At 60.5% G+C, this 16,445-nt stretch overlaps 1 protein-coding gene across 1 annotated transcript in view; it reads right to left on the bottom strand.

The window, feature by feature from the left end:
* The window catches only part of LOC140908403 (general transcription factor 3C polypeptide 2-like), a 30,837-nt gene extending 15,770 nt beyond the window's left edge, over positions 1 to 15,067 (bottom strand). Inside the window, 9 exon segments of the mRNA XM_073335415.1 lie at positions 552 to 669; positions 959 to 1,070; positions 1,953 to 2,180; positions 2,603 to 2,701; positions 3,023 to 3,100; positions 3,584 to 3,678; positions 7,738 to 8,044; positions 11,964 to 12,345; positions 14,767 to 15,067. Coding sequence (XP_073191516.1) covers positions 552 to 669; positions 959 to 1,070; positions 1,953 to 2,180; positions 2,603 to 2,701; positions 3,023 to 3,100; positions 3,584 to 3,678; positions 7,738 to 8,044; positions 11,964 to 12,345; positions 14,767 to 14,983 — 1,636 coding nt within the window. The 5' untranslated portion in view covers positions 14,984 to 15,067.
* Positions 15,068 to 16,445: the final 1,378 nt, after the last annotated feature.

The following is a 16,445-nucleotide window of genomic DNA, read 5'->3' as shown; positions in this document are numbered from 1 at the left end:
CGAGAACCTGGCTCGAACAGCCGGGCCCCACCCAGCAGAGCGCGGGGCGAGAACCTGGCTCGAACAGCCGGGCCCCACCCAGCAGAGCGCGGGGCGAGAACCTGGCTCGAACAGCCGGGCCCCACCCAGCAGAGCGCGGGGCGAGAACCTGGCTCGAACAGCCGGGCCCCACCCAGCAGAGCGCGGGGCGAGAACCTGGCTCGAACAGCCGGGCCCCACCCAGCAGAGCGCGGGGCGAGAACCTGGCTCGAACAGCCGGGCCCCACCAGGGTTTAGTCTGCCAGCAGAGTGCAATGAGGTGTGAGAACCTCGCTGGGCTTCACCAGGGCTGGGAAGCTACTGTGTCAGGCCACATAGCTGAGCGTGGGCTGACACAGGGAGCCGCCTGGCTGCTTTGGGGGTGCCCTGAGGCTCACACAGGCCCAGGATCCATGGGTGGGGCCCTGGGCATTGCATTTCTCAGGGTTTTCCCAGAGCCCCATGCGCTGCCCCGCCAGGGTTTCAGTACTGTCACCCCACCCCTCTCCGCCCCGCGGCATGGCTCTTCCTACCTTTTACCTGGGCTCTCTTGTGAGCGAGCAGTCCCTCGGGGTGCGGGAGGCTGTACACGAGCACTTTGCCGTCAGAAAAGGCTGCCGCCAGGAGGCCCAGCCGGCTCATCTGAGGGGGCTGGAGGGACAGACGCACAGGCTGAGGAGCCAGGCTCAGGCTCCTGGGGAGACTCACCCAAGGCACCCCACCCCCCGCTGGGTCATGCGGAGCGCTGCAGTGCAATGGTTCCATTCTGCGCCCAGGAGCGGGTACAATCCATGGGCATCGCTCTGTGCTGGGGGGCAGCCACTCCACAGGCTGCTCGGAGGGGAGCGGAATCCGTTTCTGTGGGGCCCACTGCTGGGATCATCCCCAGAGCCCTCATGCAGGCAGACCCAGCCTCCCCTCTGCTCCACTACACCCCTACCTTCCTGCAGGTGGTGGGCAGCTCCCAGGCTCCGCTGGGGCAGAACTTCATGTCCCAGATGCAGCCGTGGTCGGCGGTGATGGCATAAGCCAGCCTGGCTTTGGTGGCAGAGCTGCAGGGACAGGCGAGTTAGGGGGGGCCTGGCTGGTGGGTGTCAGGAGCCCCCCTCCACCCGCACAGGGGCATAGCTCCAGCTCAGCCCCCAGGCACATGGGGCAGGCAGGGAGAGCCCTGCAGTGCTCTACAGCTGCTGGCTCTGCCACCCAGAGCCCCCACCCTGGGCACGGGCCAAGCCTCCAGCCGGGACCAAGGAGGTAAGTCATGCCCTCCCTGCAGAGCAGCTCCTGGGCGCCTGGGTCGCGGTTTCCCACAGCACTCAGCCTTGGCCTCTGCCCAGGACTGGGCCACTGAGCTCCAGGGTGCTGGAGTGAGTGACGGCCTGTGCAGGGCATGGCCATGTGCCCCGGGGAGCGTGGGGGTGAGGCCCCAGGCCCACATCCCATGTGGGGGAGGAGGCCCTGCTCCACTCCCACGAGCAATGCATTTGCCACCCCTGCAGACTGTGGGCTCGCCACCCCCAACTCTCCCATGGCTCTGGGCTCGGCTGCCCGCCCCCCTCACACATGGGCTCTGGGCTTGTCCGCTTACTCTGTCCCCCAGGGCTCTGCACTTCCCACCCCTGCAGGCTGTGGGCTCACCACCCCAACTCTCCCCCCGCCAGGGCTCTGGGCTTGCCTCCCAGGGCTCTGTACCGCCCCCACACCCTGCACCACCCCCAGGCTCTGAGCTCACTCCCCCCCACCCCCCAAGCTCTGCGCTCCTCCTTCCCCCCCCCCCAAGCTCTGCGCTCCTCCTTCCCCCCACCCTGCAGCACTCCCCAAGCTCTGCACTCCCCCTTCCCCCGACCCTGCACCAGTCTCTGCCCTCACTCCCCACCCCGCACCACCCTCCAGGCTCTGCGCTCACCAGAGCCTCTCCTGCACACACGACTCACCCTGCCTCCGGCTGCAGGATACCCAGAGCCCAGAGCTGTAGCAGTGCAGGGCCTGTGTGGAGCTCGGCCAGGCTGTGCCTTTCATCCATGCCCTTGTTACAGTACAGCGCCACGTACTGGGGGGCGGCAGAGCCCTCTGGACACGGGCACCACTCCATGGCCCACACTGGGCCACCCACAAAGAAGGACACGTCCAGGCGCTCCTCGTGGGGCTGCAGGGAGTTGAACCTGCCGAGGGGAATGGGAGCAGTGGGTAAAAAGCGGGCGGCAGGGCAGGAGGCACGGCCAGCTAAGGGCTCTGCTGTCCAGGGGACCATGCAGAGCAAGGCAGGGCAGCTGCAGGCTGGCTTGACACTGCGCCATAATCGAGCCGTGCTCTGGGGGTGGGAGCCCTGCCTGGACCTGAACCCAGTGCCCAGGGTACAATGCAAAGGGAAGCCTGCAAGGAGGGACAGAGCACACTGCAGGCTCAGCTGGCCCTGCTGCCGGGGGCCTCGATTCCCATCAGCTCTGGGCGGTGGCTGCACTGGATCTCAGGGGCAGAAGCCGCTCTGGGGGGGTGCCAAGACCCAGCAAGTCATTCTGGAGTAGGCACAACCCTCCAGCTGCCAGGCCCAGCTCTGGACAGTGACCCTGGGGCTTGGTCATACCTGTTGATGCGGTACAGGACACCGTCTTCTTCAATGCCCTCCCGCTGGATGGAGAAGAGCGGAGACTTCATCTCTCCCGGAAGGTACTGGGCACATTCGCTGAAGGGGCAGAAGGAGAGGAATGAGCAGCCACTGTCTCCTCTCTCAGGGACTTGACTTGGGAAACAAACCCGGCTTGGGGCCCCAGCCCATACCTCAGCAACCCCCTCCCCGGGGCTCCGGCCTGACCCTCTGCAACCCCCTCCCTGGGGAACTGGTCCAGCCCTCTGATATCAGACACCTGACAACCATCAAGGTCAGTATCGGGAACTGCCCCTATGTTGTGCATTCACCCCTTACCCACTGCTCCCTTGCCAGCCCCAAGGCAGGGGCTGCCCCATGCCCACATTCGCCCCAGCCTGCGGAAAACCATTCACCTACCTCTCGGAGAGAAACGTCCACTTGCGTGTGGAAGGGAGCCAGTCGGGAAATTCCCAGGGGGAGTAGTGCTGGTCCCTCCTGTGGAGCACAAGGCATCAGAATCCCACATGCCCCCGCCCAGCTGCTCTCCTTGCTGCTACACGCCCAGGCTAGAGGCAGAAGCCGCAGGCTGGGGCATGAAGACAGTGGGGAATTCGAGCCCAGCCTGGCCCCAGTCCGTCACCCCTGAAACTCATCACCCCAGAGATCCTTCTGCCAAGGGCTCCTTGCCCCTCTCGAGCCACCTGTGCTGCAAAGGACCCTGCAGGCCTCTACCCATGGGGCAGCCCTGAGTGAGACTGATGCACCCAGCCCCGCCACCCCAGACTAAGGGGCAAGGGAGCCTTAGCCATGCCACTGCAGGCAGGCTGGCCCTGCATGATAGGACCACCTAAAGGGCCCCGGGACAGACTGCTTGCAGCCCCTCCAGCCCAGCGGGTCACCCATCCTGTCGCAGCCCCAGGGCCAGGCGCTCACCTCTCAGCACCCCCCCTAGACCTGCGCGAGGGTGGCCATACTCACAGGCTGTGGGTGATGCTGGGACACTTCCACACGGGGGCCATGATGGAGTTGTGGAAGCCATTGGGAGCAAGCCCTCGGCACTGGGGCTTGGACTTCTGAGCATAAGAGAAAGCAGGGTTAGAGCAAGACACTAGTTACCCAGCCATGCCGAAGAGATGACCCAGCCCAGGCCAACTCTCGAGACACCCATGCCCTTAGTCCCAGCTAGTTCCCTGCCCAACCCACCCATGCCCCCAGACGCAACCCCCCAACACACCCTCCACCCAGCCCCAGAAACAGAGGGGGGATGCAGCCATCCCATGGAGCCCCTACCCTGCCTCCCTCTCCAGGGCTGTGTCTGCCGAGAGCCCCTGCTCAGCCCGCTGGCTCGGTCGGAGCACAAAGGCTGCTGCAGGCTGGAGAAGCGCAGGGACCAGCAGATGTGTGCCCACACCCCAGCCTCAGCCCTGTGTATTAAGATGTGGCCCTGAAACATAAACCCTTATATCAGAGGCCTGGTCTGAGGCCTGAGCTAAAGTAATGGTCAAGACTTTGCTAACAAAGCACAGTTAAGCTGTGAGCCAAAGGCAGGCCCTGCTCATAGAAGCTGGCAAGGAAAGGGCTGATGTTGCAAAATACACATACCTAAAAGGTCCTGGACCCTAGCGATATCCGAACACTCTGAAACTTGCACATTCCACACACGTAACAAGGAACAGGCCGACCCATCCCAAAGACAGGGGCAAAAGGGTACTATGATGGATAGAGTGGTTTTGTTCGAACCAACATGTACAAAGTGAGAGGTGGCACCTTACTGCGTAGAGAGATTGCACCTCGATACGTCAGAAGTGATGTGTAACTTGTCTGTACCTGTGCATAAGATGCATCCCTGGGGCGGTCTCTCTGTCCAGCCTAGGGGGCAGTGGAGAATCCCGCCAGGGACTGAGCTGTGTCCATTGCCAAGGAGCACATAGGGACTAACAGAACTGTAGACATCTGATCCGGGGAGCTAGAGATTGTGTTTCTTTTGACAATAAACCTGGCCGGGTGCCTTCGTACCTTATTGGAGTCTGTGGTCATTGGGGGTTCTCTTGGGGTCTGCTGTGTCGGCGATCTGCGCAGAGCTGGGGCAGCACACAGGGAGAACACACACGCACGCACGCAGCCGACTGTTCTCAACATTGAATAGAGCAGAGCACCACACCGGTGGCGTCTGACAACACCCTGGTCAGTGTCAGTCTCAGAACCTCCAGCCCAGTAGACAGGAAGAACTGGCCCAGTGCAAACAAGCAAGGGTCTGTAATTAACCTATCGGCTCCAGGCCAGCCAAAACCCCTGAACGGCAGGGAGATGCAGCCAGCCAGCCCCAGACCTAGATCTATAAAAAGGGGAAAAGTGACCTGGGCACGTACAGCTCCGTTTCTGAGCTCAGGAAATGCAAGGTGGGTGCTGGAGAGCCTGCGACTGACTGGCCAACCTGCCTTAGTACAGCAGGCCACCCCCTGCATTACAGTCACAGTACAGACCAGCTTTCTGGTTAACGCCAACTCCGGCAAGCGTCCGGCAAGCGCGGCAGGGTAGCGCCACACCTGGGATCACTGGAAAAAGGGGTTCCTGAGACTCAGCCCTCCCAGGACAACAAGGGCTTTTCTTAGGGTTGCCACATTCTGCCAACCTTTTGGGGCTGGAGCTGGGAGTCAAAGCAGGGCTCTGGCCCTGGCAAAGAGTTACCCCTGGGAGCGCCTGGCACCACTGATCCAAGGAGCCGCAGTCCCCAGCCTGTTTAGCTTTCCTGCGATGTCAGAGCGACACAGATCACCCTGAGCAATTGTAGACAGAGGAACAGGAGGGCTTGCAGCCTCAGCAGTCTCTCGGTAGCTGCAGAGCTCCAGGGCTAAGCAGCAGCCTCTGATCCTGACCCAGCCATCCCAGGTCAGGTCTAATCCGAGGGCAGAACGCTGGAAGAGGCCAAGACGACGGCATGTAGCTTACACCTTTCTTTCTAGGGATGTAAGCAAAGTACTCTGGAAAAAATCAGACTCTCATCCTGGGAAAGGGAGTGGGCTCAGGTGAGGGGGTGAAGATTTCGGATGGATGGCCTTGGACATGGGAAAGAGGTAAGGAGCTGGGGAAGAATAGGGGCAGGGCACCTGTCAGCCCCACATTCTCCCCTCCTGTGTGTGCATCAGGATCCAAGGGTCCTGTGCCCTTCTACAGGGTCTCCACCCCTGCCTCCCCTCACATAAGACAGTATCTGGGGGGCCTGAAGCCCTCTCCCTAATCTCCCATGTATGTGCTGCGATCTGGGGGGAGGGGCTTCTCCCCTTAGCTTCCTGGAGGACAGCAGCCCCTCTTCCTGCTCCACATGAGCCAGCATGTAGGGAGGTGCCTTGTCCCTGGGCTGGGGAGCTCCCAAGAGGCATGGTGGGCGCATGAGCCTAGAGCACACTGCTAAGACTGGGTGAGAACTGTGACTGGGCGTACTTGCTGCACATCACAGGTTTCTGAAGCAGGAGGTGTGGGGATGGGAACAGCCACTGAGATGAATGTGATGGCCAGTCAGGATTAGGTCATCTGGGGAACTCCAGCTTCTGCACCATGTGGTTGGTAGGGTGTTGAGGTCTGGCAGCTCTGATCTTGGGGCTGTGTCCCGGAGTTGGTTCCAAAGAACTTCCAAAAATGGAACAGTGCACAGCAGAGCTATAGGTTTAGGCTTTACTTGTCTCCATTCAGCTGAGCCTATCACACTGGGACGAATGGGCCACTTCACACCACTCAGAACCTCCTACACTTTCAGGATTCTCCAGTGCTAGGAGTCTGGATTTAGCAAAGCTGCTGCTGACTGATTAATGCTTTTTGTACACCACTGGCTTCTCATGCACTAATGGCTTAAAGGGATGGGATGGGGAAGAGGGTGAGCTGGGAAGTGGGGGGATTGTTACTTGGGGGGATGGAGAGAGAGACACCAGTCTTCTCTCATATGCTTAGTTCCTGTAACCACCATGTATTAAAGCAGTCAGATTCTTGGGGGACAGCCCACGGCTGGGCGAATTTCTCCTCACAGTCCTGCTGGGAACTACACATTACAAACATTTCAAAGCATGACCATTATGCCGGGTCCACTGTAACAAAGTGCATGGTGGGGACAGGACTTATGATTCACGTAGCAACCATGTGGGTTAGTGGTGAGAGCAGTGGACTGCGACTCAAAGCTTAGGCTCTATTCCCAGCTCTGCCACTGACCTGATGAGTGACTTTGGCCAAATCTCCATGCCTCGGTTTCCCTATCTGTACAATGGGGACAATGATTTTTCCCTCCTTGAAATATAATGAAGAACACCATGAAAGACTTAGGTTATCCCCTTTATTACCTGGCCACAGCAGCATCTGGATTGCATACCTACGTAATGACCACTACTTAAATGACCACTAACTCCTACCCATATCACTCGTCCTCCAGGAACTCAGACGGGAGCAGGCACAGAAAAGAGCTGCTAGGCTGATGAGCGGAACGCAGGGCCTGTCTTATGGGAGCAGGCTGGCAGAGCTTTGACTACCCGAGCAAAACGCAGGATGAAGGGCAGGGAGATCTGACTGCTCCCTGGGAATACAGCACGGGTAATGCCCAAGACAGGGGAGAGCTGCTGAAGCTAAAGGCCAAATCTGGCACAAGACCACACAGGAATAAGGTGACAATGAACACGCTGAGGCTGGAGAGGAAAAAATATTGGACCATCAGAGGAGGGAGGGTTGGGAACAGATTCCCAACAGCAGCTGTGGGAGCAAACCACCTCTCTGGCTTTAAGATGGAGCTCGACAAACTCACAAAGAAGCTGCCTGCAATCTCAGGGGACCAGGAGCTCCCTGCCAATCCTAGGCCCTGTGTTCAAACAGGGAGTTTGAGTCACTTTAAACCAGCAGCTCTGCCTCCATGCCATGTCCCAGAGCCCCCTCCCCCTGGGGGGACTGCTTCCTTCCCCCACAGCCATGCTCTATATACCCGGGTCAAGGGTGACCCCTTTCCCACTCTACCCCATACACACTGGAGGGGGTGGGTGGGGAGAGACACGGAACGGACGACACATCAAGGCCCAGTGGCCAGCCCCCTCCCCCTCCTACAAACATTAACCCAGGGCTGGTGTGACAAGGGGGCAACGTGAATAGGATGCTGTTACCCCTGCTGACTGCATCCTCAGGGTGTGGCCCCGGACAGCCTCTGGCTCTGACTCAGAGACCTCGCTGAGCAGGACATCACTCTCCTCCTCCTCCTCTGCCGCCTCCAGCAACACCTCTTTCGAGGGCACAAAGTCCACATCCTGGGAGAGGTCATCGTCATCAGCCGCCTCCTCCTCTTTCCTCCTCCTGCTCCGGCGCTTCTTTCTCGAACTGTCAGACTCTGGTTCCTGGGGGCCCTCGTTGGGAGCCAGGGGCTGGTAGACCGATGTCAGCTCCTCGGCCAGCTCCTGCAGGTAAAGCAAGGCCCTGGGGGCACCAAAGGGATCACTGGTAAGAGAGCTGCCCTGCCCCCTCAGGGCGTCTCCCTGGGCTACAGACATTGGACCTGGTGCTCTGGGAAGGAGCATTTCTGCCACTGATGCCCGGAGGGGCTAGGCTGCACCAGGACTGGAGACCAAATCTTACCAGCAACTTCCCGCACCCCAGCCAAGCTCTGCATTCAGGAAACATGGCTTGCCCCTCTAGGGGAAAACTTACACTGCGTCTGAAAGCCAAGCTTCCCCCACAGGAGTGCCAACAGAGCCCAGCAATGCTGCTCTGAGTCAGCCAGGGCCACCAGAGACTGGGAGCACCACTGCCCTCCTTTGGCTGTTCCCCTGTTTCATCTCCATGGTGTTGTCATTCAAGCTGAGACCATCACATGGATGGGCTACATCACACCCTGCAGACCGTCCCAAGCTTTCCAGGTTCTCCTATGTTGGGAATTTGGATATAGCAGAACTGTGGCTACTTTTCTCACAGTTTCTTTATGCACAACTGGCTTCTAACTAATGGCTTAATGGCACAGGAAGGGGAGGAGGGTGAGCTGGCAATGTCGGCGGTAGGTGGGGCCACATATTTGGAAAGTGCTTGTTATACATTGCAGGGAATGGAGAGACAGGCACCAGCCTTGTTTCACAGGTTTAAAGTTCCTGCAACCATCACGTAATAAAACTGTCACACTCTTGGTAGCTAGACCAGCCGTGTTTGAGATCTCTCTCTGCAGCCCTGGTGGGAACTGAACACTGCAAATATTCCAATCATGGCCATTATTCCCAGCCCACGATAACAGAGAGCAGGGGGTGGGCCACTTAGGGAATGTCTACATTGCACTGTAAGCCTGTGCTTGAGCCTGGGCTCTAGCCTAGCCTAGCCTCCTCTCCCCTTGTGTCTACACTGCAATTGCTTGATCCGGGTCCCAGGATTCAGCCAGAAGTATCCCACAATTCCATGGGACAACCTCCTTAGTCCTCTCTATCCCAACAATCTGCAATCCACTATATTGAAAATGGAAGCCCCCCCCTTCCCCCCCTTTGCGAACAGCAGCAACTCAGGTCAGCATTAACCCATTCTCTACTGATCACCAATCTGGAAGCGCACTGTCAGAGAGCTTCCTGGGTCTGCAGTGGAGAGCGAACAGATCAAACCTTTTGCAAAGTGAGCAGCTTCAACCTTCCTGTAACATGCAGGGTGGGATATAAAGTTTTCCCCACACGGTCCTAGTGCTAGAGCGGCCACATTTCAGGGGGATGAGGATGCTAGGGAGTCGGGGATAGGGTCACCTCGACTAGGGTCTGCGCACTGCAGTGTGGACACTGGAGCCCTAGGATCAAGCACAGATTAGAAAAGTCTTAATGTAGGGTTAAAATACAATGTAGATGCTCAAGCCCAGGGTTCCCTAGCTCAGATTAGCTGACTCGAGTCCCACTAACCCTGGGCTTACATTGCAGTGTAGACATACCGCCTGGCATCACATCACTAACCCACACGGCTGCTGATGGGGACACAGGAGCCCTGGGCTCTATTCCCAGCTCTGCCACTGGACCAAATTTGAGATGTACTGATGCAAAGTGCTATGTCAGGGCTAGGTGTTATCATTACCTGACCACAGTAGTGTCTGAGCTGCACTCCTACATCTGCCTAAGTGACCGGAACTACCAACACCACATTCGAAGAAACTAGGAAGTTCACTGACTAAAATGTCAACAATGCAGAGGCGCGGTTGCCTGGTGGCATCTTGCGCCTTTCTAGAATGTTGAGTTCACCAAAACTCCAGCTTCTGAAAGCCAGGAAATGCTGAGTTAGGGTACGCACCCATGCAGCCTTAGCTCTGCCCTCTTTGAGCAATGCCCCAACAGACTCATTGCATGCTTACTCACAGTCTCCCTTTGCATTGTATTGAACAGGAGATCATTCAAACATGGCTTGCTCCATGGAAAGACCACCACCCTGCTAAATTTCACAGAGCCTTCACTCCTACGCACATGGTGCCATCCAGCACTCTGCTTTCACTCACCCTTCATTAAACCCACAGCCACACTCACCTCACACAAACTGCTGGCAATCCCCATTGCAAGAAAACCCGTGTCCTGCTCCCGACAAAGCCTACACAATGCAGTACTGACATGAGGGCTGCTGAATCTCCTAAGGCACACAAGTACCTCTTTCCTTCAATCACACACACAGGGATCATGGAGAGGGGCTCACAAACACCCCAGAGGGCCACAGCCCCCCAGATCGCCTCATATTACACACTCAGCTCTGCCAAACTGCTCCAAATAACGTATCCATCATTCAATACAGCTATACCTAACACAGGAGCTCCCCGTGGCTAATGCCTGCTCTGGGGTGGGGGGGCAGAATAAAGGTTATGGAGGCATGCACTGTAATTCTATTTCCTGGGTTTGAGTTTTACCAAACTCGATGATGTAGAAGGGCACCAGATGTTGCCAGGCAACCTTATCTCTGGGCTAACGACTGTTTTGTCAGGAATTTTCAGATGAGAGTTGCTGAACCGGCAGGTGTCCAGCCCCTCAAGCTCTCCCACCCCCAGCCCGGACTGTCAGCATCCCATGGCCATTTCCTGTTCAGCCAGCAGCACTGCCCTCCCAGGGGCCCCTCTGAGGACAGGACAGTGAAGTCAGACCCACACACAGCCAATACCAACCCATGTCCAGTGTGACTCTATGCTCTGCAGGGAACACACGTGTGTGTTTGGGGGGTGAAGGCAGTGAGTAACTGCAGCTCATGGGAATGGATTCCCCGGTCGGTCCGCTAACCACAGCCCAGCACACAGCATGGCAAGCAGCTGCCCTACAGATCCCGTCAGACAGTCTATTGCATTGAAAACCAGCCCCCCAGAGCACAGTCAAAGCTGGCCCCTTGCTGCTGTAGGCACACAAGGGGCAGGGCCCTCCCCAGCTCAGACTGCTTCACTGGGCAGCCCAAACCACCTCCACAGCAGTTTTATGGCTGTTCTTGTGACTTTCCCGGGCGCCTTCCCAAGAGCGCAGACAGGGAAGTTCTAGGGTGAGGTGGAGATGAACCTCAGTCACCACAGAGCAGCTGAGCAGGCTGGGGGGCACAGACACCTTCAGAAAGGGCAGCATGGAGCTCCACAAGGAGCCACTCCTGCAACACAGACTGCAAAACAGCAGCTATCCCCTCTCTGCCCCACACAAGGCACCCTGGGCTGCAGCTCCTTCAGGTCTCACACCAGAGAGAGAAATCCACAGACTGCAGGACCCCCACTGGATCCCAGCAAGCTAGGCTCAAACCAAGCCTTCTGTTTCCAGGCAGACACATGCCAACCTGGCCCAGGCATGGCAGACTATAGGGAATCTGCATCCTCCAGCTCAAAATTCCCAAGAGTCACTGTTGGGCAGAGACCAGAGCTGGCCACGTCAGGCCAATGAGCAGCATGCTGGCAGATCTAATCCTCTTCCCCAGCTCTAGAGGCTTACAATGCCTGCAGGCCCGCCAGGTGCCCGAATGCTGCATGGGATGCTAGCTCCCCTGGAAGGGCCTCGGGGGGACCCAGCCAGGACAAAAGTCCCAAGTGGAGTTAACAGCATATAGTCGACAACGGCACCCACTAGGCTCTCCCTGCTGCATCCACAATGGCAGCGATGCCCCCGCAAGGAACAGAACCGGCCTCAAGAGCACCATGCTCACATGCGCAGCCTCACTTCCTCCTATTGATTCTTTGTAGTACCGTAGGACCTAGGAGCCCAGCCACGGCCCAGAGCCCAATTGCACTAGGAGCTGTATAAACCCAGGACAAAGAAATGATGCCAGCTCTGCCCCCAAGGGCACTCTTACACTGGCATTAGCACCCTTGCCCTCCTCCCCCCACCCCATTGCACTTCTGTGCTAGGAGCCCTCCTCCCCCCACACCCGCTCTTACACTTTAGCTGCCCGCCTCTTGGGGCGCTCACTGGGCGTGGCCTCCAAGCCATCAGATGCCTCGTTGCTCCCCAGTACCTTCTGCACACAGATGGGCTCTGGCGTTTGGCAGTCCAGACCCTGCGACAGCTTCAGCAGGAGCAGCTCTGCTTTGGACTTACGGCCTCGTTTCTTTGGCACTTTCATGGGCGAGGTGGGCCCATTCTCCGAGGTCCCAGCAGCCTCCCCACCCCCCTCAGCCTCTGCCCAGGCTGGACACTTGCGGGCAGGACGTTTCCTTTTGGATTTTCGGCTTCGGACAGGCTTCCTCCTGGGCATGGCAGCTGCCACCTCCCCTTCGGGGTGGGCTGAGACCTCCCAGCCCACCAGTGCTGGAAGCTCACCTGGCCAAAGAGAAGAGGGCCAGATGTCAGTGATGTGCAGCTCAACTCACCATTCACCTCTCCCCACTCAAAGCTGCCTTATGGCCCACAAGCCACCAGTGTGGGGGTGACAGGGCACCACTCCCCAGCTTGGCAGACACGAGGGCCCCAGGTTCCAGCAGCAAGCAGGGCGCACCCACTCTGCCCCTTCCCAGGGGCACTCCTCAGCCAAAAGGACCCCTCTGGGGAGAGGGGCTCCCTCCAAGGCCGGGCGCCAGACAACGAGCTGGCTTGGATTGTTTCATGTTTGACAGGACCTTGCAGGACGAAGGAACCCTGGGTTATTTGAAAGAGAAGAGGGCACCAGCAGAGCACACGAGGTGAGCGACAGGTGAGGTCAACAGGACTGCAGAACTCAAGAGTGATAGCGTAAGAGCCAAGACTAGAAGCCACATCACTCCATCCACAGTCCCTTCTGGCCCAGCTGCTGCCCGTGCCCTCACTCTCCAGTGCCAATGCTTAGCACCTGCCTGACCCTTCTGCAGCTGCCAACTCTAAGGTACTCAACTAGCGAGGAACCCGAAGCAGCCGCATGGGCAGGCAGAGCCAAGTCCACCTATCAGGTTCTGTGGTCTAGTGCTCTGAGATCCCGGAGAGCTGGGTTCCGTTCCTGACCCTATAAGCTTTCCACGGGGCAAAGCTCACCCAACACCCTCCGGGGGGGGTGTGTGTGAGACCTCATTTAAACTGGGAAGCACAGGAGATTATTGAGGGTGAAGTTCTCAGGTAAGGAGAAATGGAGGACCAAGATGGGTCTCAGTTTTCCCCCAACAGGGCCTAAATCAGGAGATTCCATGAGCTGAGCTGGAGCTCAATGCAGCTTGCCAGCACTCAGGAAGCTCCCCAACTGCACGCAGAGGGTGATTTCCACTGATCAGTCCCAGAGCTCTCCAGACTTCAGCAGCAGGCAGATTCTCACATGGGAAAGTCATTCACATGGCCTCCCAATCTGAACAGGGTTGATTCAAAGTCTCTAAAAGGTCCTGAGCCAAGACCTCACAGGCCCACAGATGGACGTTTCAGAGAGTTATGCTACGGCAACCCCAAACGGGGGGCTGGCAACAGAAAGGCTCAGACAACCTAATGAGAGCTGGCACCCTGGCTATCCCAGAAACCGCCACTGAAATGCAGCCACCTGCGGGGAGCCGGGAGCTGCTTCACCCGGCAGGGCTTTAGAGCAGCCATTGAAGGAGCACGGGGGGCTGGGGGAGAGGAAAGGCGCCCTTAGGGCGCAAGCACAGGCCTTGGACTAGGAAGCCAGAGGTTTATCCTCTCCACTGCCACCGACTCATAAACTGACAAGGCCCTTCCCCTCCCTGCCCCAGTCCGCGAGCGATGCAATGGGGGCCGCGTCGGGCCGGCCGGGGCGGGGAGTAGGCCCGGCGGGGCCGGGGCCGGCGCGGGGGGGGGGGCCCCCAGGCTGCCGGCGCGGGGGGGGGGGCCCCCAGGCTGCCGGCGCGGGGGGGGGGGCCCCCAGGCTGCCGGCGCGGGGGGGGGGGCCCCCAGGCTGCCGGCGCGGGGGGGGGGGCCCCCAGGCTGCCGGCGCGGGGGGGGGGGCCCCCAGGCTGCCGGCGCGGGGGGGGGGGCCCCCAGGCTGCCGGCGCGGGGGGGGGGGCCCCCAGGCTGCCGGCGCGGGGGGGGGGGCCCCCAGGCTGCCGGCGCGGGGGGGGGGGCCCCCAGGCTGCCGGCGCGGGGGGGGGGGCCCCCAGGCTGCCGGCGCGGGGGGGGGGCCCCCAGGCTGCCGGCGCGGGGGGGGGGGGCCCCCAGGCTGCCGGCGCGGGGGGGGGGGCCCCCAGGCTGCCGGCGCGGGGGGGGGGGCCCCCAGGCTGCCGGCGCGGGGGGGGGGGCCCCCAGGCTGCCGGCGCGGGGGGGGGGGCCCCCAGGCTGCCGGCGCGGGGGGGGGGGCCCCCAGGCTGCCGGCGCGGGGGGGGGGGCCCCCAGGCTGCCGGCGCGGGGGGGGGGGCCCCCAGGCTGCCGGCGCGGGGGGGGGGGCCCCCAGGCTGCCGGCGCGGGGGGGGGGGCCCCCAGGCTGCCGGCGCGGGGGGGGGGGCCCCCAGGCTGCCGGCGCGGGGGGGGGGGGCCCCCAGGCTGCCGGCGCGGGGGGGGGGGGGCCCCCAGGCTGCCGGCGCGGGGGGGGGGGCCCCCAGGCTGCCGGCGCGGGGGGGGGGGCCCCCAGGCTGCCGGCGCGGGGGGGGGGGCCCCCAGGCTGCCGGCGCGGGGGGGGGCCCCCAGGCTGCCGGCGCGGGGGGGGGACCCCAGGCTGCCGGCGCGGGGGGGGGACCCCAGGCTGCCGGCGCGGGGGGGGGACCCCAGGCTGCCGGCGCGGGGCTCCCCGCGCAGAGGCCGGGCCGGGCCGGGGAGGCGGCGGCGGCGGGTACGTACGGGCGGCGGCCTGCGGGGAGCTCGGCTCCGGCCGCTCGCTCCCTGGAGACCCGCGTCCTCTCGTGCGGCGGCGGCGGCGGCGGCCCGGCTCCTCCCGCAGCGCGCCCGGGGCGGACGGTCCCGCGGCGGCCTCCGCGGCGCAGGGCGGCTCCGAGCGCAGGGACCCGCGGGGGCCCGCGGCCGCCCCCGCCCCCATGGCCCCGGCACGAGCCGCCATCAGCGCCCGCGGGCCTCAGGCCGGCGCCGCCCGCATGGCTCCGGGGCGGGCTCCGGGGGTCACGCGGGGCCGCCCCGCCCCGCCGCCCTCACCTCGGCTCCCGGCGGCCCGCGCGGAACCGGGGGCTCCAAGATGGCCGCTCCGCAGGCGCGCGGCGATCGACGCGCGGCGCTCCCTGGCGTCACTTCCGGCTGCGTCCCCGGGGAACGGATGTTGCCCGGCTCTCACAATGCCCCGCCCCCGCGCCTAGATCTGCATGCGCGGCCCCGCCCCTCGCCAGCCCCGCGCACCGCCTGCAGCCGGGTCCTGGGACAGAGCCCGTGGAGGGCGGGGCCGGCTCCCCGGGGGCGGGGCTGGGTCCTCTGAGAGGCACCCGTGGGGGCGGGGCTGGTTCCCCTGGGGGCAGGCTGGGAGGGGGGGGCTGGGTACCCTGAGAGGAACCCATGGGGCGGGGCCGGTTCATAGATTCATAGATATTTAGGTCAGAAGGGACCATTATGATCATCTAGTCTGACCTCCTGCACAACGCAGGCCACAGAACTTCACCCACCACTCCTAAAAAAGACCTCACACCTATATCTGTGCTATTGAAGTCCTCAAATTGTAGTTTGAAGACCTCAAGGAGCAGAGAATCCTCCAGCAAGTGACCCGTGCCCCATGCTACAGAGGAAGGCGAAAAACCTCCAGGGCCTTCCAATCTGCCCTGGAGGAAAATTCCTTCCCCACCCCAAATATGGCGATCAGCTAAACCCTGAGCATATGGGCAAGATTCATCAGCCAGATACTACAGAAAATTCTTTCCCGGGTAACTTGGATCTTACCCCATCTAAAAACCCATCACAGGCCATTGGGCCTATTTACCATGAATATTTAATTACCAAAACCATGTTATCCCATCATACCATCTCCTCCATAAACTTATCGAGTTTAATCTTAAAGCCAGATAGATCTTTTGCCCCCACTACTTCCCTCGGAAGGCTATTCCAAAACTTCACTCCTCTGATGGTTAGAAACCTTCGTCTAATTTCTAATCTAAATTTCCTAGTGGCCAGTTTATATCCATTTGTTCTTGTGTCCACATTGGTACTGAGTTTAAATAATTCCTCTCCCTCTCTGGTATTTATCCCTCTGATATATTTATAGAGAGCAATCATATCTCCCCTCAACCTTCTTTTAGTTAGGCTAAACAAGCCAAGCTCCCTGAGTCTCCTTTCATAAGACAAGTTTTCCATTCCTCGGATCATCCTAGTAGCCCTTCTCTGTACCTGCTCCAGTTTGAATTCATCCTTCTTAAACATGGGAGACCAGAACTGCACACAGTATTCCAGGTGAGGTCTCACCAGTGCCTTATATAACGGTACTAAAACCTCCTTATCCCTACTGGAAATACCTCTCCTGATGCATTCCCCTAGGGGCAGGCCGGGGCGGGGCCGGGTACTCTGAGAGGAACCCATGGGGCGGG

This window comes from Lepidochelys kempii, chromosome 3, assembly GCF_965140265.1.
Source record: "Lepidochelys kempii isolate rLepKem1 chromosome 3, rLepKem1.hap2, whole genome shotgun sequence".
In the NCBI taxonomy this organism is placed as follows: Eukaryota; Metazoa; Chordata; order Testudines; family Cheloniidae; genus Lepidochelys; species Lepidochelys kempii.
This window is presented reverse-complemented; position numbering and strand designations above follow the sequence as displayed.